This window comes from Puma concolor, chromosome C2 (assembly GCF_028749965.1).
Source record: "Puma concolor isolate L17-30 chromosome C2, mPumCon1.1.hap2, whole genome shotgun sequence".
Classification (NCBI taxonomy): Eukaryota; Metazoa; Chordata; class Mammalia; order Carnivora; family Felidae; genus Puma; species Puma concolor.
In genome coordinates, this window is record NC_141675.1 from 11,380,068 (window position 1) to 11,406,806 (window position 26,739).

General features: G+C 50.9%; 1 protein-coding gene across 4 annotated transcripts in view; it reads left to right on the plus strand.

The window, feature by feature from the left end:
- Positions 1–26,220, plus strand: part of OSBPL10 (oxysterol binding protein like 10) — a 310,207-nt gene extending 283,987 nt beyond the window's left edge. For 3 of the 4 annotated variants that reach the window (XM_086720579.1, XM_086720580.1, XM_086720577.1), the window contains 5 exons: positions 6,082–6,559; positions 18,527–18,713; positions 20,452–20,634; positions 23,608–23,761; positions 26,104–26,220. In XM_086720579.1, the coding sequence (XP_086576705.1) occupies positions 6,082–6,559; positions 18,527–18,713; positions 20,452–20,634; positions 23,608–23,761; positions 26,104–26,148 (1,047 nt within the window). In that variant the 3' untranslated portion in view covers positions 26,149–26,220. Of the gene's footprint in view, positions 1–6,081; positions 6,560–18,526; positions 18,714–20,451; positions 20,635–23,607; positions 23,762–23,934; positions 25,483–26,103 lie in introns of those variants that run through there. The other variant, XM_086720578.1, reaches the window with a different exon arrangement.
- The last annotated feature ends 519 nt before the right edge of the window (positions 26,221–26,739 follow it).

Genomic DNA, 26,739 nt, shown 5'->3' on the forward strand with positions numbered 1-26,739 from the left:
TCTGTAAAATGGAATCGTCATACCTGCTCACAGTTATTCAGGAGATCAAACAAGAGCACGTGAAGCCCAAAGCACGGTGCCTGGCTTGAGTTCCACATATGGCTTAAGTTGGAAACATTCATATGTTCTTTCCCTGCTTTACAGTTATTTCTCCTTTTGCTCCGATAATTCAGTGTTTGCAGAAGCATCAGAGGCGGTCCCAAGGGTTGCTCTGGTCATTGAGACTTTGGCTTCAACTTTGTCACTGAAACGTTTTGTGACAAGTTTTTGTCTGATCCACACTGTTCTTAGCTTCCCCGGGTCTCTAGGTGAAGTAGATGATCGCTGTTTACAACAGCCACCAGCAGAATGAGCCTGCACTATGTGCTCGGTGGGCACTGGGCTGACTTTCTACTGTCATGTAATCCTCACAAAAACCTAGAAGGTTGGTATTCTTATGTCTCCCATTTTACAGCAGAGGAATTGAGTCTTGGAGAGATGACCTTGTCCAAGTAGACATGACGGTAGCCACCCGGAGATGAGCGTCCACTCACGGCTTCCGATTCCCTAACGTAAGCCAACATCTGGGACTCGGAGGGAACACAGGAGTTGATTTTCGCAGATGCTTCTCCCTCTATGTAGTAAATATCTTCTTGGAAAAAGTAAAATTTTATTTCAAACTCTTCCCATCCAGTTGAAGTTTTAATGAATGCCTTTCCCGATGTTCCAAGCACTGTGAGATCATGTGAAGGGAGCCGGCACTTTAAGGAAAGCCAGGGGAGCATCCCGTTGGCTAAGTAAAGAAATCTTTGCCAGTATGAATTATGTAGGCTTTACTTTGTAAGCTTGGGTTTTTGTGTACATCCCCTTAAAGGAGTACATAGATCAATCTCGGTGGGTAGTTTCAGCCTCTCTGTGCCTGCTTGTTTGCACCGGGTGGGTCTGCCAGTCTACGGACAGAGTGTTTTGTAGATGATTCTCAAGGTTATTAAGTTAACTGATGTTTCTTTGGAGAAAATTGCACCTGCCCTTGGCCTTGCTTTGCAGAAACCTTCTGTGTTCCTGTATTAGGGGGAAGGGACGGACTCTCACTCTTTCTGGGGGCCCTCTTTCTCGATGGGCGATCAATTATTTCAAAGTTCTAAGAGCCCAACCTGAAGATTAGTTACTTACTTCTAGATTGATGCAACTTTAAACGTAATTAATTGTTTTCCGAGTCCCGAATGCAGATCTTTGCTTTTTTTTTTTCTTTCCCCAGAGTCGTTCATTGTCTTAATTATGTTAATGGAAGAAAAGGCAGCCCTTATTGATGGCTCGATAAATCTGCAGTAGGGATTTCAACCATTTGGATGCTGTCGGTCTGAACAGCTGGGCCATCACTCACGTCTCCATTGGAGGCAGACAGCCCAATTAGCACTCACCGCTTCTTGGCTCTGTACCTCCAGTGTCCATTGCCCAAGGAACAGATGATTAAGTGACTTATTTGCAAAGGCACGCACACAAGGCAGGGAGATCGTATGAGAGATAGAAATCGGCTTTAACGAAAAGTATGTTACCCTGCCCAAAACGTTCAGGATGCTGGTTTTGAAAGCCATTGATCTGATATTCTGTGCAAAGCACCGAAAAGACAGACCGATAGGCGACGGAAGAAGAAGTGGTCATTCCACTCCCAGTCCATTCTCTTCCATCTTTCCAGGTATTCTGCTTTTTCCAGATCTGACAAAGCAGCAGCATCATTTCCAAGTGGAGAATATATACCTAGTGGGTTGGATTTGCTGTTGCCTGGGAGACCACATTCCCTGAGTCTGCAGTTCTGGGAGGGTTGTCTCTGAAAATTGATAAGTTCTGGGGCACCTGAGTGGCTCAGCTGGTTGAGCATCCGACTCTTGATTTCTCAGCCGACTCTTGATTTCAGCTCAGGTCAGGATCCCAGGGTCGTGGGATGGAGCCCCGCGTCCGGATCCACTCTGAGCATGAAGCCTGCTTAAGCTTCTCTCTCTCCCCCTGCCCCTCTCCCCGATTCATGCTCTCTCTCTTTCAGATTAAAAACAAAATCTTTTTGGATCAGTTGTCAGATCCTGTTTCCCCAGTAGAGCCTTTTCTCTTTTCCCTCCGCCTTTTTGCCTCTTTTCCGGTCTATGAGAGCGCTACAAATAGTACAGGTGACTTCAGGTAACCTTTACCTCTGTTCGCCGGTTGTTAACATTTTGCTGCTTTGCCTTTCTTCTTCCTTCTCTCCTCTCTCCCACTCTCTCGACTTCTGTCTTCCTCGTCTCTCGCTGTGCAGCCCCATATACCCACCTGAGTGTATGGGCGTATGTCTGTTTTCAGAGTGTGTTGGCAGATGTGACGGTTCTGTCCCCGAGTATCCCCCGAGGGCGAGGACGTTCTCCCACACGTCGCACTTGGCACACCCGGGAAGTGGAACACTGATGCAATACTATTTCGTGTATGCCCACGGTACAAACTTCGCAGATTGTCCCAGGAATGCTCTTCATCCCAAGGAGCATTGGCGACGCCGTGAGGGAGACATGTGGGGGTGCGGCGAGGGTGTGAAGGAGGGGTTGTTGGTTTAGCCTCGGGAGCAGGGGCTGTCAGAAACAGCTCCGCAGAGGAGCTCACCCTTGAGCGGAGTTCCAGTCTGTCACTTAGACAAGGCAGGAGGAGGGCAGAAAAGGGAAAGAGGACTGAGTGTGTGGGGTGGGGAGGGGGGAACGGGTACTTGTAAGGGGAGGGCTGGGGGCAGAAAGTGAGGGATAATGTCCCACTAGAGGGATGCGAGGGCCAGGCTGGACTTCATTTATCTCTTGTAGAGATTCTAGAGATGGGTCTGGTGATGGTGTGGAGAAGAAATCAAGGTGGGCCTGACAGAAAGTTGGAAGGCCAGTTAGGAAGTCGTAGCTGCACTCTTCCAGGCGGGGGCGCTCTGCTTGCGTTTCTTAACTGCCGATGGTCTCCCTCCTGGTGGTAATTAACACTCACGATAGTTTTTGGATGGGTGGATTGCCCAGTCATTCCGGGAAGAGTAGAATGGACTAGGGAGTGGGGCCCATGTGCCACTTCCTGCCCCCCCGCTTATGACAGTAGATGAGGTGGCTTGGGGTCTCAGTTTGTCCAGTGAACTCTAACCTCCCTAGTCCACTGAGGGAGAGAAAATGCTCCTGTTGGCCCGAAGCAGATAATCATGACGTGTCGGGTAATGGGCAGAACTTTGGGTGGCAGTTGGGAGCTCCAGGGTTCCTGCGTGGTGCCTTCTCTCCCCACTGCCCGTCTCTGTCCCCTCACCTGTGAGACCAGGGCATTAGACTCCATCACCCTGAGGGTCCCTTTCAGTTCTGATGTTAAGTGATCTGGAGTGATGAGTGGAGTTCTTTTTCCTATTGATTTGTTTTAATCCCTTAGCCCCCGGAGTTCAGAAATGCTAAGTTGGGGGAATTGCCTTACATTCTCGCCCTTTTCAGAAGTATATACTGAGAGAGAGCAACCACTGTGGGCAGTTCTCTCCTTGTAATTGCCTTTTTTTTTTTTTTTTTGATGTTTATTTATTTTTGAGAGAGCGTGAGCAGGGGACGGGCAGAGAGAGAGGGAGACACAGAATCCGTAGCAGGTTGCAGGCTCCGAGCTGTCAGCACAGGGCCTGACACGGACCTTGAACCCAAGGACTGCGAGATCATGACCTCCGCCGAAGTTGGACGCTCAACCTACTGAGCCACCCAGGCGCCCTTCTTTCCTTATAATTTCAATCTTGGCTACAAACTCGAGAATTCTCCTTGTTGAGAGCTGAAATTGTGGCCAGAGAAGCCCTAGTCCACAGGTGCAGAGAAAGGTGCAAGTCAGGGACGCGGAGTCCCCTTCACGGGAGTTGTGTCTGTCAGGGCTGACCCCCCTCCTGGTGATTCTGCCCTTTCCCTCCTCGGTTCCCTCATGGTCACAGGGTCCTGCCAGGGAAGGGAGCGGGCAGGAAATGGAGCCGTTTGGGGAAGGCCTGGAGGTGCAGACATTTGTGGCTTCTTTTCCTTTTTAGTTGGTTTGGCCTCATCGGGCGTCTTTCCAGGGCTGCGTAAATCCCCAGTCCCTGCACAGGCTGTCTGGCGGAGCTCCCGGGGGAGACTTTGGGCAGCTCTGGGGGCAGGAGAGGGAGCGACGATGAGTGTTTGGGGCAGCTTCTGCCTCCCCTTTACTCTGCCATTGGTCACCTGCCTGGAGGGAGGCCACGGGGAGAGTGTGGCTGCCTGGTCCCCCAAGAGCCTCACTGGAAGAGCAGACGGAAGACCTGTCCCCACAAAAGACACAGGAAGTAATACCGGTGGCATCTGAGCCAGAATGGACTTGCGTATGGCCAGCTCAGGTCCTCCAGCAGCCAGATTCTCAATTTCATCCAGTTTTGGCTGAAAGAAAATGAGAACATCGCCATTAATTTGCATAGCTATCTCCTAAATAATGTTTTTTTTCTTCCAGTATATTGTAAAAGCAAAGCAGAAAGATACCGAGGAAAGAATGTGAAAATCACTCCGTTCTGACCCCAAGAAATACATGGTACCATTTGGGGTCTTTTTATGGCGCGAAGATTGTGTAACGTGTAGAACTTTCCAGCTGGCTGCTTTTTACCTAACTCGTGTACATAAACTCTCCTCTGGCATAGTGTGGAACGGAAAGAACAGCCTTAATAAAGATGCCAGTGTCACTTCCTCAGTGGGCTGGGCTTTCTCCAGTTGCCACTGAAATTTCTGTGCTTTGATCTCCTGTCTGCCTGTCTGTCTCTTCCTCTCGGGACATCTCGCTTCCATTGTATCTCCTCCTTTTGCTGGGAAGCATCTGAGCCAACTGAGGCGGGGGCAGGGTGGCAGATCTGTAAGCCTTCTGCTGTTTGTGGTCAGTGAGTGTTTTCTCAGCTGGGTACTATGTGAAGGAAAGACAGACGCAGTCACGTAAGGAGGGAGCGTAAGCCCGCCCTGTGGCCTTGAACCGGTGTGGCTCCCCACCCCCGTCTCTCTCGGAGGCAGGGAGGAGCCATGGCCAGCCCTCTGGCTTCAAAATCCTGTGACTCCCTACGAGGAGGACAACGTGAGATCATCCGGGCTGTGCCCGGCCGCCACGTGGGTGGAATACGGATACCCTTCTGACCAAGTCACGTCAAGTTCACCGTAGAGCACGAGAGACGGGCTTGCTCTGTTCTGCGTGTCAGTGATAGTAACGAGTGATCTGCTTCCCAGACCGGTTTCAGAATGTCCGTCATCTGCTTTGACCGACGTCCTCCCTGGGGCTGTATGGGCACCTGAGTGACCGCCTGGATCCATTTTGGATCAAGGAGGAGTCTCTTTGTCTCGTCCCATCCAGATCTCTCCTCCTCTTTAGTAGTGGTGCTGAAAACAGACCCAGGAGTGGCCGCCGTGCCGGTCCACTTACCAGAAGGTTCCGTATTAAGTGCCAGCCCACTTCTTTGTAACTTCCGCCTACTTCTGGCCCAGCCTTGCACGGCAGCCTCCATAAATGGCCCCTCTGCTCCACGACAGCTCTCGGGACATTTGCTTGCTAATCGGCCCTGCCTCCCAGAGACCCGCTCTGCCTCGATCGTGTTGGGATTTATATGCTACTCTTTCAACCAAGATCTCCAGAAGCCACTCTTAGGGATGCTGTGTGCTGGTCTACTTGGACCCCCTTTGATGAGGTGCCAGCAAGTGCCCAGTATCCATGTTTGTGGGGAGGCACCGAGCACCCCCCTTAGTTGTGCCCGATGTCAGGAAGCAAAGAAAAAAGCCCTTCCGAGCTCTCTTCCTCACGGGTCTGAGTAACGAGGAGTAAAAGAGGCTTTTGTGTGGCCGCGGTGGAGAGGGAGGCAGAGACCGCTGTTCAGGTCCAGAGGAGCAGAGAGGAAAGCCTGTCAGAACCGTCTTGTCCGCGACGGTGGGTGGGCGATGTGCCGTCACCGCGGCCACGTCTCATTTCTCTGACGTCGTTTCCCCTGGCTTGTCGTTCATACACAAATCAAAAGAAACCGTTCCCTGGCTTAGGCCGTGATGGCTTTGCGGAAGGCGGCTGCAGCCTTTCTCATGCAGTCACAGGGACTCCTTCCTGTCTGACTTTGTCCCCTTCTGCATGTAGGTGGTGCTTCCCACGTTCATCCTGGAGAAGCGATCCTTGCTGGAGATGTACGCAGACTTCATGGCGCACCCGGACCTGCTGCTGGCCATCACTGCCGGAGCCACGCCAGAGGAGAGAGTCATTTGCTTTGTGGAGTATTACCTCACAGCCTTCCATGAGGGCCGCAAGGGGGCCTTGGCCAAGAAGCCCTATAACCCCATCATCGGTGAGACGTTTCACTGCTCCTGGGAAGTCCCCAAGGACAGGGTCAAGCCAAAGAGGACTGCTCCCCACTCCCCTGCTAGCCACGAACACCCGATGGCCGAGGACCCTTCCAAAAGCTACAAACTCAGGTTCGTGGCTGAGCAGGTGTCCCATCACCCGCCCATCTCCTGCTTCTACTGTGAGTGCAAGGAGAAGAGACTGTGCGTCAACACTCACATATGGACCAAAAGCAAGTTCATGGGCATGTCCGTGGGGGTCTCCATGATAGGGGAAGGTAAGCCACGTCGTACATTTGATGGAGCTCGGCTCTTCCGTGGGGATGTCTGTATACTTGAGGATGATTTTGTGTGCGGACCTGTTTTTAGTTTGTTTTGCAGTTGAGGGTGAGTGGGTGCTTGGGTGGTAAAGAGGGATAGGTTTTGTTATTTTGGGACCAGGGCCTGGTAATTTCCCAGTGGGGCCAAGGTCATGGGCTAGATGGGACACACCTGAATCTTTACACGTGATGTGTGGGGGGAGGGGGGGCACCTTACGTATATTTTTATTTTCAACTTTGAGTGAATATTAGAGTTGGCACCAAACCTGTGAAAACACATTTTTGTTCGTTCTCCCCTGTGTTTTGGCTCACAGAGAGTAGGGATAATAGTGCTGCCTCTTCCAAATACCGCTCCTAAACATTCCCAAGGCAAATCTCTGGATTCTGCTAGGGATTCTGAAGCAAGAGCAGTGTAACCACGCCACTTGTGGATCGCACGTTCCTGTTTTAGCAAATAAGCTGTGCATGAAGTTCTTCATTGTTTGAAGAAACCTGTAATGATGCTTGTTAAATTGAAATGTCTGTGCCCCTGGTCCTTAGACTTCTTTCAGCCACAAATTCCTTTGAGACTCTGAGGCTACAGACTCTCTTCTCAGGGAAAGAAAAAATCCACAAAATTTAGTCTTCAGGCGGCACATGGCTCCTAAGAAGGCCTTCCGAACCCCATGAGATAAGAATACGTTTCATTCACTGAGGACATTTTTATTGAGCACCTGCTATGCCAGACATTGCGTTAAGAGCTGGGGATACTTGTAGGAACAAAACAGACACACACAAAACATCTCTGTCTTTGTCAAGCTTCCTTCCACTCTACCTACTTCTATTCTACTTGGAAAATAAAATTACGTAGGCCGTGTTGGGAGGTGTTAAGTACTATGGAGAAGTATAAAGCAGGGGAGGGACCCGGGAGCAGTGGTGAGAGGGCAGTGGAGCCTTAGGAGGGGATGGGATGGCGACTGGGATGGCCTCACGGACAAGGTGACATTTGAACAAAGCCCCGGAGCCGGTGGCGAAGGACGATCCTCGCTGATGATCTGGCCACGGGGGAAGGGTGTGCGCTGCAGGAAGAACAAGACAGAGGCCCAGAGGCAAGGTGGTCCCTGGCATGTGGAAGACAGGAAGCTTATGGGGCTGGAGCAGGCAGGGAACAGGGGTGAGGTCAGAGTGGTGACTGAGGCCGGATCACGCAGGGCCTCAGCGGCCCTCGCGGGGAGTGTTGGCTCCTGCACTAAGTGAACTGCAGAGCCGTTAAGGGTTTTGACAGAAGAATACCAGGATCTGACGCATCATTTAGCAAGGCTGTCCCAGCTGCCTGTTGAAAATAGATCATAAGAGGAGTAAAGGTGGAAGCAAGGAGACCAGTTAGGAGACGATGATAATAACCCAGGCCTGAGACGATGGTGGCCTGGACCAGGGTGGAAATGGTGGAGGAGGTGAGATGTGGTGAAGGTGTGGATGTATTCTTTTTTTTTTTTTTTAAATATGTTTATTTTTGAAAGAGAGAAAGCACTAGTGGGGAGGGGCAGAGAGAGAGGGAGACACAGAATCTGAAGCAGTCTCCAGGCTCCGAGCTGTCAGCACAGAGCCCGACGCGGGGCTCGAACCCACGAATCACGAGATCGTGACCTGAGCCAAAGTCAGATGCTCAACTGACTGAGCCACCCAGGTGCCCCAAAAGTCTGGATGTATTCTGAGGGAGAGAGAGCCAGAAGGATTTGCCTCGGGTTGGAAGTGGGGTCTGAGAGGTGACACCAAGGCTTTCAAGGTGAGCACCTGGAAGGACCAACTAGCTGTTTGCTTAGCTGGGGAGGCCGGGAGTGGAGTCGCTGGGAGGAAAACTAATTTGGAGGAAGAGTTTAGGAGCTCAGCGAGGTCACGTTATGGTTCGGACATGCAAGTGACTGCCCGAGTGGACAGTTGTGGACACGGGCTGGAGTTCTGAGGAGAGGGGCCAGCAGATGTTGAAACTTGTGATTGAAGTCCTGGCACCTGACGAGATTATGGAGGGAGCCTGATCCCCACAGTCCTGCGGCACTAAGAGGCCCAAAAGGTGAGGAGCACTGGTCAGGGGGACTGAAGAAGAGGGGCTTGAGAAGGAGAGGGGACAGGGACTTGTTTCCTGCAGGCTAGGTGATGAAAGTGTTCCCGGGAGGAGACAGAGTGGTCAGCTGAGGCAGACGGTGTCGATTCATTCTGGGAAGATGAGAACCGAGAACGGGCCACTGGATGGTGGCCTGTGATGGTCATTTGGTGACCTTAACAAGGGCTGTCCATGGAATGGTGCTTGTGAAAATCTGATTGGAATAGATTCGAGAGAGGGTGGGAGGACCCGAAGCAGAGACACTAAGTACAAACAACACTTCCTTATTTATTGTGTGAGGGCCCAAACCACTCTTGGGTTCCGCCTCTCTGTCCTGTCTGTGGGCTATAGGCTCACCCTCTGAACTGCTTATCCTCCATGCACAGATGAGACAGCAACTCCAGGACCCCCACAGAGGAGACCAGGACCCATGTCAGGCCTTCGTGGGGGTCCTCGCTGCGCACGGGCTCAATATTCTGCCACCTGCACTGTGCTGATGGGACCCTCCTCTCGAGGATCAGTTAGGGTCAAGAAATTCACCAAAGGGAGAATCAATCTGTAGTGAAGGAGGCCAGGGACTCACCTGTCACTAGGATGAGCCTAGGCCACCTAGTTCCTCCAAGATTCAGATGGGGTTGGGCTGTATGTGTTGAGGGGAAGGACTTTGAATAAGTCACACCAATGATAAATGGTTTTTCTTTTTTAATGGTTATTTTTGAGAAAGGCAGAGCATGAGCAGGGGAGGGGCAGAGAGAGAGGGAGACACAGAATCTGAAGTAGGCTCCAGGCTCTGCTCTGTTAGCAAAGAGCCCGATGCGGAGCCTGAATCCACGAACCACAGGATCATGACCCGAGCCGAAGTCGGACGCTTAACCCACTGAGGCACCAGGCGACCCGCTGATGATGAATGTTCTCCTCCCCGTGACGTGCTCTTTCGTGGGAGTGCAGCATTGCAGTCATTTTCCAATCAGGACAGTCCCTATAGGAGATGAGTTTGTCTAGCTTTGATGGCTGCCACGGGAGAGGGAGTGGTGTCGGAAGTGGTCTTCTTTCTTAAGAAGGAATTGTTCCCGACGATGACGGGACCACAGAAGCTTAGAGCTTAACAGAGATGATGCGTCCATCTTGCAAACCCCTGCATTTCCGGCTCTATGGCAGGGGGCCCCGGGGCGGAGATGGGTGAAAGGAGTGAGCGTGGGGGCTTCTGCTTCCTTCCAGCTGCGCCTCACTTTACAGAAGAGGAGCCCAGAGAAGCCACTTCCCGAGGGCACATGTGCGCCACCCACAGTACACACCCTCCGTCACCACGAGCTGGCGAGGGGGGTTGCAGGAGGGTGCCGGCCTCTCCGTGAGGCAGGGACCTTCTGTCAGTGACTCACCTCTGATCTGTGGACCAGAAGTCAGAATCAGGGAGGGGTCTGGGAGTCACAGGAGGCCACCAGCCCAGAAACAGAGGGGGTGGAGTGGGCAGCAGATGGAGCTGTGGCAGAAGGGTGCCTCCAGGGGCATAGCCAGGGCCCTAGAGGCCTGTCTCCCTGAAGCTGAGGAGACAGACTTGACTCAGATGTGCTTCCGGAGGCTGAGGGGTAGGGGGACGAGATCCAGTGTTCCCTCACAGGCCTTTCTTGGGGTCGCAGCGATCACTGTCGCTCTCAACTCTCGTCTCTCCCCATGGCCTGCGACAGGGAGCTGCCCCCGCGTAGGACTGTTTGGGTTAAGGCCACGTGGCAGGTCCCAGAGGTGCGTTGGCCCCCTGGGCCGTGGGCTCCCCAAGCGCTGTGAGCGGAGGGCTTGGGGCCCAGCCCACGGGGGAGCCCCTGCTGCTGAGAGCAGGGAGCCCAGTGCAGGCTTGCGGGGGACCCCGCGTGGGAGGCCTGTGTTTGCACGGATTGCACACTTGGGCGTGCAGTGAGAAATGGAAGTGACGTCGACCTTGGCGACCTTGGTTTTGACTTCTCGGGGGCTCTGTGATTCCGCAGGTTGCCAGAGGCCCCCCCCCCCCCCCCCCCGCCCAGCGCCCCAAGGTTGGTACTGGCGAAGTCTTCCCTTTTATTTAGAAGCCAAAATCAGTATTCAGGAGGTTCATTTCGTCCTGTTTAATTTCCTTATCCTGAATTTCCCACGGAACGAATCATTCAAGGATGAAACACGTTTGTTTAGAGAAGGTGGGGCGTGGAGGCAGTTCACGCCTTTGGTGCACACTTCCCGCCCCCGTGTGTAGACCACCTGTCTCAAGCGGGTTTACTTATCTTTACGGGGGCGGTTCAGGGAGGCCGTGATCTGTTCATTCATTGATCCGTTCATCCGTCCATTTGTGAAAAGTGGTGCCGGGCACGCGGCCGCGATGGGGACAGGACAGAGGCCCCTGCCCTCAGCCGCCGTCTGTGCACGCGTCACAGAAAACGAGGCACGTGCGGGAAATGTGCAGTGTGACCGCTCACTGGCACCGAGGAGACAGAGCAGGACAGGGTGAGAGGGTGCGGGGTGCCTGGTGGGGGGGGGGTGCTGCCGTTTTCGACAGGACAGACCCCAACAAGGTGCGGCCTTCGAGGAAGGGCTTGAAGGAGGTGAGCGAGGAGCCACGGGGATGGCTGGAGGAAGGGTGCTCCAGGCAGAGACAGCAGAAGGCTCGGACGCCCGGGGCGGGAGCGGGAGCGTGAGGCCGGGGTCTTCTAGAAATCTCGTGGAGGCTCTGTGGCTGGGGCACAGGGGACAGGTCAGGGAGGAGGGGCCCGATCACTGGGGGGCTGCGCGGGGGGGCGTGGGAGGGCTCGGGCTTTTACCTGAGTGAGGTGGGGGTCCGTGGAGGGTGGACGTGGCTTTGGCAGCCTCCCCAAGGCCGCCGTGAGGACAGATGGGGCGGGAGTGGCGAGGGCATGGGGCAAAGCTAGGGGGAGACAGACGGGTTGTCGCTTTTCTCTTCCTCCCTCCTACACACACGTACGTCGAGTCTGCGATTAGCCAGCGTAAGTGCTCAGTGACGATGGTATCTTCGGATAAACGTATTTTCGGGTACAGAAAGTCTATTCGGGTTCCTTTCTGGGGACTCCCCTGCGCTCCGCAGAAATGCTTGCTGCCGTGTGTCGAGGCAGCGGAAAACCACAGATGCTTAAATAATAGTACAGGGCAGGGGCCCCCCAGTCTCTGGGCCCCTAAGCAGGGATTCTTGACATTGGACGAAGATCTGGAAATTTTGCATAAATGTGGAGGTTTGCAAACCTAGTGAGTGAGGAATTCTTTGGTCTGTGAAGCTCCATGTCTTGCCAGCCATCCACCTGAGGGGTGGACTGTGGTGAGCACGGGGGTGTAGAGCCGTGTGGCCGTCCCACTCCCTCCCGGCACATCCTGCTCCCCTCTCCCCTGCGTTCTCTGTTACCCCCGCTCTGTCCTGTGCTGCTGGGGCTCCTCGCTTCACCCAGCAGAATACATGGCCTCCGTTCATCTCTTCTGGAACTTCACTTGAGAACGGTGGGTCCTTCTACCCCCGCGATGCCCCCCACCCTCCCCCCTGAGGTGAACAGACATCTTCACTTGCTTCTACTGTTGGTGGCTGTTGAGTGTCAGTGTGTCAAAGCATAGGCCTCTGGTGTCTCAGGGGGTTCACTCCCCTGTTCCCCACAGGAGGCCGATGGGGTCTGGGGCCTCTAATTCACTTGGCACGGCTGTGGGTGCACTGGACAAGGCTCTTCGTGGGCGGGAAGTCCTAACGCCCTCGCCATCCCTGAAGCGGAAATGGAATGTGCTGCTCCCGCGTCTGCTTGCTTGGAAAGTCTACGTAGAGCTTCTCAGTGGAGTGCTGAAATCAGAAAGATGTAGAGAGAGTCTCTACAAGGGCCCTCCCTGGATATAGCCCTTCCTGGTCACCCAGTGTATTCCTGCTGTGGATGGACCTGGGAAGGGTCCGGGGACCGTTGGCTCAGTCTTGCGAGGCCTTAAGTTTCCCTAAATCCTTTCAAGCAGCTACATCCATCCCCCTTTTGTATTAATTAAATGTGCACTCCATAACACCCACGATCCTCGTTTTTCCCAGAAAATACTTCTAAGAATCTCCACATTTCGGAGCAAAAGGTTGTAGTTCCTATACTCAGAGCCCTTTTGTTGGGGGTGGGTGTGGAGAGTCAGGATGTTTTACTTTTCCTCACTTACTCGTTTTTTTAATAGAGAGAGAGAGAGCCAGAGCTCACAAGCAGGGGAGGGGCAGAGAGAGGGAGAGAGAGAATCCCAAGCAGGCTCCACACCACCAGCACAGATCCCAGTGCGGGGCTCGAGCTCATGAACCATGAGATCGTGATCTAAGCCGAAAGCAACTGAGCCACGCTGGTGCCCCTCCTCACGTATTCTTTATATTGATCTAGCACGTTCCATAAACTTGTTGATTGGGCTTGAAGTAACAGTTTTTTCATCTCCCTCATTTTATTTTATTTTTAAGTATTTATTTTTGAGAGAACACAAGCAGAGGAAGGTCAGAGAGGCAGGGGGACAGAGGATCCGAAGCCGGATTTGCAGTGAGGGCAGCAAGCCCAGTGTGGGGCTTGAACTCACAAACCAAGATCATGACCTGAGCCAAAGTTAGAAGCTCAACTGACTGAACCATCTAGGTGCCCTAGTATTTTTATGTTTATTTTGAGGTGGGGGGGGGGGAGAGAGAGAGAGAGAAAGAGAATCCCAAGCAGCTTCCACACTGTCAACACAGAGCCCAATGTGGGGCTCAGTCCCATGAACTGTGAAATCATGACCTGAACCAAAACCAAGAGTGCAGATGCTTAACTGACTGAGCCACCCAGGTGCCCTTCCATTCCCTTATTTTAAAAATGAGGGGCACCTGGGTGGCTCAGTCAGTCGAGCCTCTGACTTTGGCTCAGGTCATGATCTCACAGTTCGTGAGTTCCAGCCCCGTGTCGGGCTCTACTCTCAGCAAGGAGCCCACTTCGGATCCTCTGTCTCCCTCTCTCTGTGCCCCTTCCCCCTGCTCTCTCTCTCTCTCTCTCTCTCTCTCTCAAAGATAAACATTAAAAAAAAATTTTTTTTTTCAATAAAAATGAGATCTCAGGTCGGTCCACTGGAAGTGTTATATGTAAGTAAACACACGGGCTTGTCTTTTAAAGTATTGCCTTTAGGCCGTGCCATATTTGGCTACAATAAAATGCCATCATGCAGTGCTTTATTACTACTTGAATTCACTTAGGCTGCAGCTCAGAGACTGCCTCCCCCCCTCAGGTCCCTCAGCTGTGGCTCTCGGAGCCCCTAGCGGAGACACTGCTCAGTCAGCCTGCGGCTCTGTCCCTGGGGAAGCATGGCCCCTCTGCCCATCGCTTCCCTGTGCCCATCGCTCCCTGTGCCCATCGCCCCCCTCTGCCCATCACCCCGCTGGCGCTGTGGGGGAGGGACCCGAGGTGCATTCAGGTGCTCTCGTGGCCGCTGCCCCCATAACTCCAGAGCTGGAGCCCAGTAACGTGGCACAGCTTCTTGATTGAGTCTGTAGGGAAAGGCAGTTAGTTCTAGCGACAGAAGTGACACGTTGGCTCGGTGCTTGTGAGCGCCGACATGATCGGGCCTGACGACCAGCTCCCCAGAGTGACTTTCTTTGATTTGGTGCTTCCCAGAAGCGGCAGCCTACTGGAATATTTTGGTTCCTCAGATTGAGACCGGGTGTGAAATTAGTTTAAATGTATCAGTTGGAAAATCTTGCCTTATGTTTCTAGGTAAATCAATTTGTGGGATTTAAAATGAACATCTTGCAGCTTGAAGACGAACCACGGCTTGGAAGTATTGGTTATTTGGCATTTTTTGGCTTCTCTCAGCCCTTAGGCTCATCAGTGAAAGTTCTTTAATTAGCCTATCTGTAAGTCTAGTGTTAATATAGTCTTTTCTCTATATTAAGGACAGGCCTTTTGTTTTTTTTTTTTTTTAAGTTCATCTATTTTGAGAGAGAAAAAGAGCATGAGCAAGGGAGGGGCAGAGAGAGAGAGAGGGAGGGAGAGAATCTCAAGCAGGCTGCACACTGTCAGGCTGGAGCCGGATGCGGGGCTTGATCCCAGGAGCCCTGAGATCATGACCTGAGCCGTAAACCAAGAGTCAGATGCTAAACCAACTGAGCTACCCGGGTTCCCCAGGACAGGGTTATTTTGTTTGTTTTTTGTTTCTATTCAGCCCTGAAAAAAGAGTTAGCATAATGAGAAGGCATAATTATAGGTGATTTAATGGCAACACACACATTTATGGATATTCAAAGAAGAGCTAAGGAGTGTGGTCTCCCCCCGCCCCCCAGTGCTTTCATACCCGCTCAGCGTGGGGCTCACTGATTTCTGTGAACCTCAGGTTTGCAGGAGCGTTTTCTAAAGAGGAGGAGGAAGAAGATGCCTCCCACCTATCTCTTCGTCCCCCGTGTGCCATAACCCGCTGCCACTTTGTGATTCGCTGTTTATTCCCAAATGGAATAAATGGAACTCCGAGGTCACCAAGCAAGAGAGCGGCTCTGGAGAGTGAGGAGTAACTAGGATATGGAGCTTCTGGGATTCTGGCTGTGTGTCAGGCTGAGGCTTTTAGTGGGCTTCTAGAATCCCCTTCTCACCACAGCTTTGTGAGGTATGCATACCATCATCCCTGTGTCACAGATGAGGAAACCGAGGCACAGAGAGGTTCAGGTTGCCAGACTGCTGAGTGAGGACGTGGAAGGACCCTCTGAGATCTCACGCAGGTCTTTAAGGAAGAACGTGGCGTATTCCCCATGTAAGTGTGTGGTCAAGAAAATAGCTGTATGGTCCTGCATCACAAAGTTTATATTTGTGAATGGGGCCAGGAGGAGGCAGCAGGAGGAACTCAAGGATGTGTGTGGTTCTTGTCGGAAGAGAGGCTGATGGCAAGATGTATAACCGGGCGAGAGCCTCCAGGACACTCCCGACTACGGACCGGAAGAGCTCACCACTCGGGGACACTAGAGCCATCGGCGGTGCGGTGGTGCTGTTGGGCACACTGGCCAGCTTGGAAGGGTTCGACTACCGAGCAGCCCATCAGCACAGAGGGCAGGGATGGGGGCTCGAGGAGCCTTCTTCTCTGGGTCCTGGGAGGCAGGCTAGCTGGGGAATGGCAGCCTCTTCTGCAGGGTCGCAGGGTCCTCTCCAGCTGCCACAGGCTCTGAGGCCAGGGGAATGGCTGGCCCTGGAGGAACCAGAAACTTGCGGGTAGAACTGGGCCAGGGAGGGAAATCCGAGGTGACCCGTCTCTTCCCGACTTTCACTCCAGGTCCTTCTTGCCTGTTGGTGTCCTACCTGTGTCTGGTATTAGCTGCGATTTTCCACCTGCCCCAGGCTGTCTTCTCAAGCAACCGAGTCTGAGGAAGTCAGGCACAAAGTGGGCTCTGAAACAAAAACTCTTATCAGTTCTGGCCATTTTCCTCCAAGGGTTTGAATCAGAAGAGGACGGACATAGCAAAGTGTACTTCTCTTGCCAGACACAGTGTCCCTCCCTCTGTGTGCACAGGGCAGGGCCCTGAGAGACATCTGGAGCAGTCTGCTCTCTGCCAGGTAGGAGGAGGGACAAGGGTCCACATGAGAGCATTCGATGGCCTGCCGCTTTACTTTTAGGGAGATGCATTAATTCAGTTACGAGAGCTAAGGCCAGTTGGAGAAGCGGGGAGAAGGTGGTCCCTTGTGATGTTCAGTGTATCTGGTATACTGGAGCCATGCTATTTGTGTGTTTGTTACATGCGATCAGTTATACTCCTGGTAAGAGATTTAAATGCTCTGTGACATCTGTCCTTCAGTCCTGTCCACGGGATTATGAGTGACCCACAAATCTGTTTTTCCCTGATGGTCTGAGCTCGTGCAGTTGCCCACGTTCTTGAGCATCCAGACTCTACTCTGGGAGTGATCAAGACCCCTAGACACGTGTGGGCGTGTCACCCTGGATTTACAGACCAGGTCTCTGTTTCTGTGGGTTGGCAGAACTGACTTTGCTGGAGTTAATGGAGAGTGAAGCTGCTGGTTCCAGGAATTTTCTTTCTTTTTAAAATTTTTTTTAATGTTTATTTATTTTTGAGAGAGAGAGAGAGACAGAGCATGAACAGAGGAGGGACGCAGAGAGAGGGAGACACAGAATCTGAAGCAGGCTCCAGGCTCTGAGCTATCAGTGCAGAGACCAATGTGGGGCTCGAACCCACAAACCGTGAGATCATGACCTGAGCCAAAGTCACATGCTCATCTGGCTGAGCCACCCAGGCACCCCCAATTAAAGGAATTTTCAAGGGCAAGTTGAATTATACTTGTATGCATCTCCACATTGATTTTAGAAACTCCACATGCATGACTGCTCTCTACGTTCAAGTCCCATCTCTCCTCAGACCCCCTGACAAGCTCGTCAATACTGAAACACATGTCTCAGTGGACAAATTTTAGCTCTAGTTGATATAGATACTTGTCTAGCCTAAGAGGGAAGTACTGACCAGCCACATCACTTACCCTGAGTTTCCATTTCCTCATCCTTATTTGAAAATGATAATTATTGCCAAATGGAGTCGTCGGGAGGCCCCCAGGAATGCAGCCAGAAAGTGCCAACACACACGAGCACCATTGACACCACTCCTCACTCTTTCCAGTGGAGGATCAGGGGGCCCAGGGAGGGGACATCACTGACCATGTGTGGCCAAAGGGCAGCACCTTCCTTCCTTAGATGCACAGTGCACCTGATAATTACCAGACTGGGAATGAGCTGGGACAGAGTGGTGAGGACGTGCACAGGTCGCTGAGCCCCAGGGCTGGAGTGTGGGATGCTGAGAAGGTACCTTACACAGAACAGATCTTGGCCTGGAGCCTGGTTCTTGGGGCCTCTGCCGGCCTGTACAAGCCTCGGAGTAAAGTGGGATGCTGCACCTCCACTGTGGGCACCTGGCCAGCCAGGCCAAAGCAAAGGCTGGATTTCAACCCTTGGTGGCCACTTTGTGCAGCACGTAAACTATGCAACAGCCCTGGGAGTTAGTGCATTTATAGGATGGTCATGTCAGCCTTCGGGGACTTGATGAACACTATGGCCCCTCTCCCTAGAAAATAGGGAAACCCACACAGTTTTTCATTGTTCCAGTGGACTGAGACCTTTCTACCCCTAATGCGTGGATCCGAGGTCAGAGAACCCACGATCTAGAGGCGGGTTGCTCATGTGGCTAGTGTCTGCCTCAGGTTGAGAGCAGTGTATGGTCTGAGTTCTCTAATTTCATGTGAACCACGAAGGTCTCTTGCTCTCAGGAAAAGGTAAAACTCATTTACATGCTATTTCAAAGTTGAAAAGAAGGTCCGCTGAGTCGGCCAGTCTGCACACCTGTACCTATTCCCTTTCTGCACATGGGCCCTTCCCTCAGCCCTTTCCTGCTCACCAGGCTCCTTCCCACCACAGCACTTTTGCACTGCACTCTTCCCTCTGCCTGGAATATTTCCTTCCTCTCTTTACCTTCTCAACTCTTCCCCGACCCAAACGTCCCTTCCTTAGGGAGAATTCTATTTCCAGGTCAACCCCGCCGAAGGTCTCCATGGCACCGGGCACTTCTCTCTCCTGCCTTCATTATAGTTAGTTTTGTGCTGGATTGGCAATTAATGTCCACCTTTTTGTTCTCCTTGAAGGAAGAAAGTGGGTCTATTCACTGTTGTGTTTTCAGCACCTTGGACAGTGTCTGCCCCCCCCCCCCCCCCCCCCAATAGGGTCATGAGATAAATAAGTGGCCAGGGAGTGGCTTACCTTTGCAGAAGTGGGAGACAAGATGTCTGTTGCAGGAAGCTGTTTGGTTTCTCATCTTTATGTCTTTTGATCCCTAACTGCCCTTTTCTTGTGTGTCTGACTCTCCTCCTCTCTCCCTGGAGGTGTGCTGAAGCTCCTGGAACACGGGGAGGAGTACGTGTTCACCCTGCCCAGTGCCTATGCTCGGTCTATTCTCACCATCCCATGGGTGGAGCTTGGAGGGAAAGTCAGCATCAGCTGTGCCAAGACTGGGTACTCAGCGACAGTGATATTCCACACAAAGCCTTTTTACGGAGGGAAAGTCCACAGGTAGGAGGCGCCAGGAAGCCTTTGTCTTTGCCTTATCACAATACCCTTTCTTTCCTCCGTTAGAAGCTTGGGTTCCAGCCATGGGATGAGTTGGAAATCAAGATAAAGCTAAAAGACCTTTTTTTTAAAAGAGGTACTCTTCTTTTCACCCCTCAACACGGTGGTTTTTTGAGCCCTTCCCACTCTACACTTACAGTGAAATCCTTTGGCAATATATTCACAACACACACCAGCAGAATAGGAAGTGCTTCCATTTGTAATAATAACCTTTCCCTTCCCGGGCCACAGTCTGTTTCCCTGCTCTGAAGCAGTTCCATCTGTGAGCTTAGACACTGCCTGAGAGCTCATTTCATGTTCAGTTGGATCCATTAAATAATCCTGAATCCTGTATCATCTCAGATCAGGGCTACTTCTTTTAGTAGCTGGGGAAGCCTGATCCAAAGAAATTGAAGGAAAAGTCTGCTGTTTGAGGGAAGCATTAAGATGTTTTTATTGCCACAGTCCTAGAGCATCATATAGGCAAGCTCCAATCTTTGCCCTTTTTCTTGGAAAGCGTTCTGTATGGTTCATGTGAGGATGCCAGGGTGTCACCTGGGAAAGTGGATACCTTTGGTGGCTGTTTTGGAGCCACATGCGCTGGCTTGCAAGAGCTGATGGTATGTGCTTCTCCACAGTCCCACAGACTATGTCTGTAGCCTGAGATCAGCTGTGGTGGGCACCACAGAACATGGCAAATGTTACAGATCAGGTCTCTTTCCCTTTAGAGAGCCAGTTGTTAAAACATTGCCAGTGCACCCCTCATACCCTTCTAGAACATACCAGAAGATTTCTGATGCCACCCACAAGGCTTTGCCTCAGCATCTAGCAGCCATGGTGTTTCTCAGACTCAGGGAGAAGGCTTCCAAGCCCATGTTGAAAATTCTAAGTTCAACTGAGCTGGGCCATTAGAAGGAAAGAAGCTTAGCTCCTTCCCACACTTGGCTGCTTTGGAGCAGGCTTTCCCATTTCTACTGCATTACTCTATGCAACAAGCTTGAAGGTGGTGAGGGAGGTGGGGGTATTCTTTCTCCCAGAGTTGGAGGCCTAGAGCTCCCTCAGACCAGGCAGACGAAGTGAGGAGGGCACAGAGCCCACAAAGGCCCCTTGTAAAAAGTGGTCCCTCGAAGCCACTGCTGTGAGTAAGGTGCTGTTCACTCAATGCCAAGGGTCCAGGTTTTGCTCAGCCTTCGTTCAGGGAAATGTGCAGATGCCAGGCTGAACGTTTCCCCCTTTTTTCAACGTGATCTCAGGTGGATTGTGGTCAGTCCTGTTTGACCCACAGTTCTTAGTACACACCCAGGACCTGTTGGTGGTTCAAATGTAGCACTATTAGATGCTGTTTTGGGGAGGAGAAGTATATACTTTATTTTTCTTGAATTGCTTGATTTTCACCCCAATAATAACATGTACCTTTTGTGTGTTTATCAAAATTAAGAAATTAACATTGCTGCATTGCTATTAACTAATGTACAGATTTCATTCAGATCTCACCTGTTTTTCTACCAATGCTTTCTTTTTCTGATCAAGAATATTAGGTCACAGTTTTAAGAGCTAGTCATTAAGCAAAATGGCAAAAAGCAATCCCTCCTCCTTGCCAACTCATAAGAAAAAATCTGTAAATGTGAGTACACCTTTGGAAGCAAGTCTCTGTTTTGTTAATCTTGGAAAACATGTTCCTTTGACTCATTCATGAATTCAGGGTCACAGCAGAAGTGAAGCACAACCCAACCAACACCATTGTTTGTAAAGCCCACGGAGAATGGAATGGTACCCTAGAGTTCACTTACAACAACGGAGAAACCAGAGTCATTGATACGACCACACTGCCAGTGTACCCCAAGAAGATCAGACCTCTGGAGAAGCAGGGGCCCATGGAGTCCAGGTGGGAGTCAGGTTGGGTTGTTTCTTTCCAGCTTAGCGATCCTTAGCACTTGACCCGAGGAACAGAGAAGAAGCCTCTGAAAGCCCAGCGAATGGAAATGGGCCAGGAATAGTGTTCTTCTCACTTGTTGGGGTGCTTGAATTTTCCACTGTATGTGTCTTAGGGGTAGACCCTTTGGGGTCTTTGGAGCTTTCAGTTTAGTTATTATGTTAAGTGTGGGGTGGGTTTTGAGGATAGCCTTTAAAAAAACTGTTTATTTATTTACTTTGAGAGAGAGAGAGAGCACAGGCTGGGGAGGGACAGAGAAAAGGAGAGACAGAATCCCAAGCAGGCCCTGCGCCATGAGTGCAAACTGTGAGATCATGACCGGATCCGAGATCAGGAATTGGATGCTTACCCAACTGGTCCACCCAGGTGCCCGCTGACAGTAGACTTTTAATGCCTGTCCTAAAAGAGTTTGTCAACTCAACTGGTCTGTTGCTTGATTGCAGAGTTAAATACAGAGTTGCTAGTCATCAAAGAACTGTGCATAGAAGTAGTGGGATATTTTATTTTTATCGCCAGATTAGCGACATTATTTAAAAAAAAGTCAGCAATGGCAAGGACGTGATAAAATGGACACCCCGGGTCATATGCTCATAGTAAGAATGTGTGCAGGGTAGCTGCATGGATCAGTGGCTTCAAATGAATTCACTTTAATTTTGTATTCTGTCTTTGGGAATCTATTCTGAAGGAAAATTCTTAAGTTCAAAGAAGGTTTTAAATATAAAATAGGGTATTTTAAAATTTTACTTGTTTGTTTAAACTTTATTTGAGGGGTGCCTGGGTGGCGCAGTCGGTTAAGCGTCCGACTTCAGCCAGGTCACGATCTCACGGTCCATGAGTTCGAGCCCCACATCAGGCTCTGGGCTGATGGCTCGGAGCCTGGAGCCTGTTTCCGATTCTGTGTCTCCCTCTCTCTCTGCCCCTCCCCCGTTCATGCTCTGCCTCTGTCTGTCCCATAAATAAATAAAAACATTGAAAAAAAAATTAAACTTTATTTGAGAGAGAGAGAGAGGGAGAGAGAATGCGAGCAGGCGAGGGGCAGAGAGAGAGAATCCCAAGCAGACTCCACACTGTCAGTGCAGAGCCAGACACGGGGTTTGATCTCACAGTCTGTGAGATCATGCCCAGAGTCAGATGCTTAACCGACTGAGCCACCCTGGTGCCTCTAAATTGGGTATTAAAAAAAACTGTAAACGTAAAAAAAAAAATACACCCAACTATCCAACATAGGAAAATGGTTAAATTATGGAGTTATCCACCCAATTAGTATGTCTACTCCATGGTATGAATACATATAGTATTCATATAGCCACTTAAACATCCGTGCGATGTTTCTGCACGGATCTTCAGAAGAAGCAGGATCTTCTTAGAATATACCATTTTTATTTTTTAGTCCAGGAGGTTAGCAAACTGTGGCCCATGGGCCACGTCCAGGCCGTGGCTGATCTTTTGAAAGTTTTATGGGACCACAGCCATGATCATTAATTTACCTACTGTTTATGGCTGCCTTTGTATAGCATTTAAGCAGTTGTGATCAAGACCATATGGTCTACAAAGCCTACAATGTTTACTGCCTGGCCCTTTATAGAAAATGTTTGCTGACCTCTTTTAGAGGTCTCTCCCCTCTAAATTTGGGACCACCAGCTTATGATGTGACTCTTCATGGGAGGTCCTGCCCTTGAGAGCACCCCCACCTGGGATGTCCTTGTGTCCAGCTTCTCCCAGAAGTTTCTCCTGCTGTAAAATTGGAGTGAGAGCATTATTCTCCTTGGGGCTCTGTACGGTGGGGCTCAGGGCAGGTCCGGTGGGCAGGCTGAGTGTCCAGTGGGAGCTTAACCCTTGTCAGTTGCCTAATTTTGGTCCCCCTCAGAAGGGGCTGCTCATTGTCCCCACTTTGCTGGCAGCCCTGTGTGGCCTTTCTCAGCTTAATCATCTGACACTCCAGGCTTCCTGCTATTCGAGGCCCTCTCATGGACAGGTCAGGGCTATCCACTGTGGGAGCATTCTCTGGCCCTGGATCTAATTACAGAGTGTCTGCTTACTCCTGGCTACAGAGGTGTCGTTAGCCCCGCTCAGGGAGGGAATCCTCGCTGCTGAGAATTCTGATAGTTCCTTTTATGCACAATCCCAAGTGGCCCTGATGCATTTACGTGAGGAAGTGCACGGGTGATGGTGTCTCACTTTGCCTCAGTCCCTTTCCTCACCCTCTAGAATGGAATATGAATCAGGGATGGTCCTGGGACATTCCTGAGGGTGCGGAAAGCTGTACATCAGGAGCCAATCTAGGCTGCCTTCTGCAGCGAATGAATGAGTGAGTGAGGCAGAGAAGTAATTTTCTGTGTAGACATGGGGGAGATGATGGATCCTACCACATAAACGCACACTCCCACGTGGCCCTGTCTGTAACTCCTAACGGTGGAATCCCCTGTGAATAAGCAGCTATCGCTTGTATTTACCAGTTTGCTGACTTTGGACACCTCACCTTATATGGATCTTGTCTTTCTCGTTAAAATGGAGATGGGAATATAGCATCTATACCATTGGGTTGTTATGATTAAATGAGCATTTACATATGTAAAATGTTAGAAATATGATAAATGCAATGAAAGTGTCTGCTATTATTGTTGTTTGTAACAGCAGTAGTATTAATACTGGTTCCTCCTCCTATTACTAGATTCAGTTCCTAGACACTCAGCCCTGAGAAAGTCATGCTGCTCAGGATAAGAGGAGAGTGGAAACTTGGGGCCTGTTGGCCCTGGGTTCAAATCCTGGCTCTAGAGGTCTTTGAGGCACCTGGAATGAACTAGCCCTAACAGATGGCCCACCCAGATGCCCTCCCCGCCGCAGCTCTGGCCCCCTTGCTGAGAACTGTCATTGCCAAACGAGCTGTCCCTGTCTGACCACCTCCTCTCCTCCATGCGTCTCCAGGAACCTCTGGCAGGAGGTGACCAGATACCTGCGGCTGGGGGACATTGATGCTGCCACTGAGCAGAAGCGGCTCCTGGAGGAGAAGCAGCGGGTAGAGGAGCGGAAGCGGGAGAACCTGCACACACCATGGCGGCCCAAGTATTTTATCCAGGAGGTAACTCTGCCACCTGTCTTTGGGGACTTGTCCCAGGTGAGGGGCGGATGGGTCGGTCTTGCTAATGCAGCAGTTTGTATGAATGAGGATGGTCCTGGGAAGGTTTGGGGCAGCTTGGCTCTGGCTTTGGGCCAGGCTGTCCTGTGACACTTCCCTCTGACATCTTCCATCAGAATAGCCTGTCAGCCCGACAGGGGGGCAAGGAATGAATGGGATTGCAGATCTGGATGCTGTCCTATTAAAAAAACAGAAACAAAACAAAAAACACAGCCCCTGCTACTTTATCATCAGTGACAAATTAGCCGTGAAGCATCTCACAGCCTGTCTGCACAGCTGGGGGACTGGAACCTTCATGATTGAGAACAAGCGCCCTCTCGGAGCCCTGCCTCCCGTGGGCCAAGTGGGATGGGTGTGCTCAGAAAGGCTGGTGTGAACTGCCACCGTCACCCGGAGAAGTGACACCGCAAGGCAGTCATCTCCACCAGTCTGCCCACCCACTGGGCAAGAGGGCAAGGCACCATGTGCCCGGTTGAGTCTCTTATGCTTTTAAAGTTGTTTGTGGAGCAGTTGAGGAGCATCCTGAGAACAGAGTTGCAAACGATGGAAGGGTAAGGAGCCACAGCTTTTAACGCAGGCCCTCGGGGCCTGGCAGCATTGTTGAGGGAAACCCTCGTGAGGACTGGTGCAGACACAAGAGTCTGTGAAGGGCCCGGATACCATTTAACCTCCAGGTGGTCATCGACGGTCTAATTCTTCACAAGAAGCCACAAATCTGAATTTTTATGACAAATCTGATATTCACATGATATCAAGGAATCTTCAGTTTAAACATAGAGCCAGTCGAGATGTGTCTAAGCTTTCTTTGGCCCCGGGACTGCTACTGTCCGACTTGTGCTGCAAGGAAGGGTTATCCTGTGTAGCAGGAGGGCTGATGGGGGTGTTAATGACTCTGAGGTGCCCTTACGCTCAGGAGCAGAAGCAGCTGCTGCTCTCCCCCAGGCAGCAACTGGGGCTGTGGGTGAACAGAGACTTCGAGGTTGGCTTCCGATTCAGACAGGAAGCCTGCTTGAGCAGACTGCCTTTATGAGACTCTGAGTGGGAACCACGTCTGGAAGCCTTGCCTCGGTGAGGTGAATCTGTTCTCCAGAGAAACAACAGAGCTGAATGAAGACCCTGGGAAAGCCAGTGGGTATAATTCAGTCCCAGCCCAAAGGCCTGGGAACCCAGGAGGGGAGCCGGTGGTGTAAATGCTGGTGCAAAGGCAGAAGAGATGAGCAATCCCAACTAAAGAAGGGAGGCAGAACAGAAAGAGGAGGGTCAGTCCCTCCTGCCTCTACCTTGTTTGTTTTCAGACCCTCAAAGGCTTGCATAATGCTTATCCACTGTAGGGAGGGAAATCAACTTTACTGAGTGCTTATCTCGTCTGGAAACCTTCATGGACACACTCAGAATGTTTCATCTGGGCACCACGGTGAATCAGGTTAACACATAAAATTAACCATTAAAAAATGCTTCAAGGACCCTTCTGTGTGGTGGATCTAGTTTGCCTGGCTTCTGTGAAAAGTTGGCCATAAAACAAAAACAAACACACACACAAAAAAACCCTAAAAGGCAACAACAACAAAAGCACAGCTCTTCTTCCTGGGTTTAAGGAAAACCAGTATGTTCGTAACAGAAAACTTGAGGATATGTAAAGAATAAAAATCATCCCAATACCAGAATTGTTACTATTTGGCACATTCCCTTCTAGTCAGGCCCCAGATTGTGTACATTTTGACACTTGCCTTTTTCTGATGGTTGGCGTCATTACTCATGTGTGCGGATTCGTGGCCACCTCCTGCTGCAGGGAGCCGTGGTTGGGCACTTCCCTCCAGGCCGGTGGGCTGTACATCACTGATCAGGAAAAATTCCTCAGAGGCAGCCCTTGCCTTTTCTCTCGTGTCCGTTCATTGGACCACCCTCTTTTTCTTTCTTGTCCCACTGTTTCAAAGGTGTTTTTTTTGGCCAACTAATCTTATATGATGTAACCCGACAAAGCCCCCCTTCTTTGGTTAATCTTAGTTATTTTTTGGGTTTTCCTCCTGACATGGCCAAAATGTGAAGATCTTGTCTCACAAAGCAGCCGGGCTGAGGAGGGGTGGCGAGACCGCCGGCGTGGTGTGGTGGTGAGCTCCCAGAACAAGACGCACACACGTATTAGTGGCAGTCCTGAACAGATGCTAATGGAGCATTGCTCTGTGTGGGACTTGGCTTCTAACATAGCAGAGGCTGCGAGCTACCTCTGATTCTCCCCTTGCCCAGCAGAGAGGTCTTCATAAAATGTCTCCTTCTTTCTCTTACAGGGTGACGGCTGGGTATACTTCAATCCTCTTTGGAAGGCACACTGATGGGGTGGAGGTGCAGCTTTCAGAAATAGCCCTGTTTTTTGTAGGAATTAAAGTGGTTCAGTATCAAGGTTCTGCTGGTATTCACGGAGACCTCTTGTTATCCTTCAAGAAATGGTACCTGAGAGAGAACTTATATACTGTGAAAAATGCACCACCAAACTACTAGTGGATTGGATTTATTCAAGAGCCATTTGGGGCATGTGTGTATACACAGTTTGTGTGTGAGCTCCCAGTACACTGTATGTTCACACACACACATGCACTATATGCCCATGTCTGCTGGGTATTATTACACATGTAAATACTGCACTTAACCAAGATTTAAGTGGGTAATTATGAGCTCCTTTTTATCAACGAGGTTTGAAGTTTTCTATTTTTCACTTTGCCAAAAATGTTTTGCACTCACAAAAATACTCTCGGGTAGTCAACTCCTGTCAAAACAAAGGTGAGTTGGCATGGCCCAGTTGATGTCCATATGGTAGAAAGTGGCTCATTCCTGGTGGAAGTGTAGGTGGCTGTCACTTCACAATTCTTGTTGTGATTCCCACCTCCCTGTCCACTTCAGCATTTCGTTTGTCCTTAAGAAAGAAA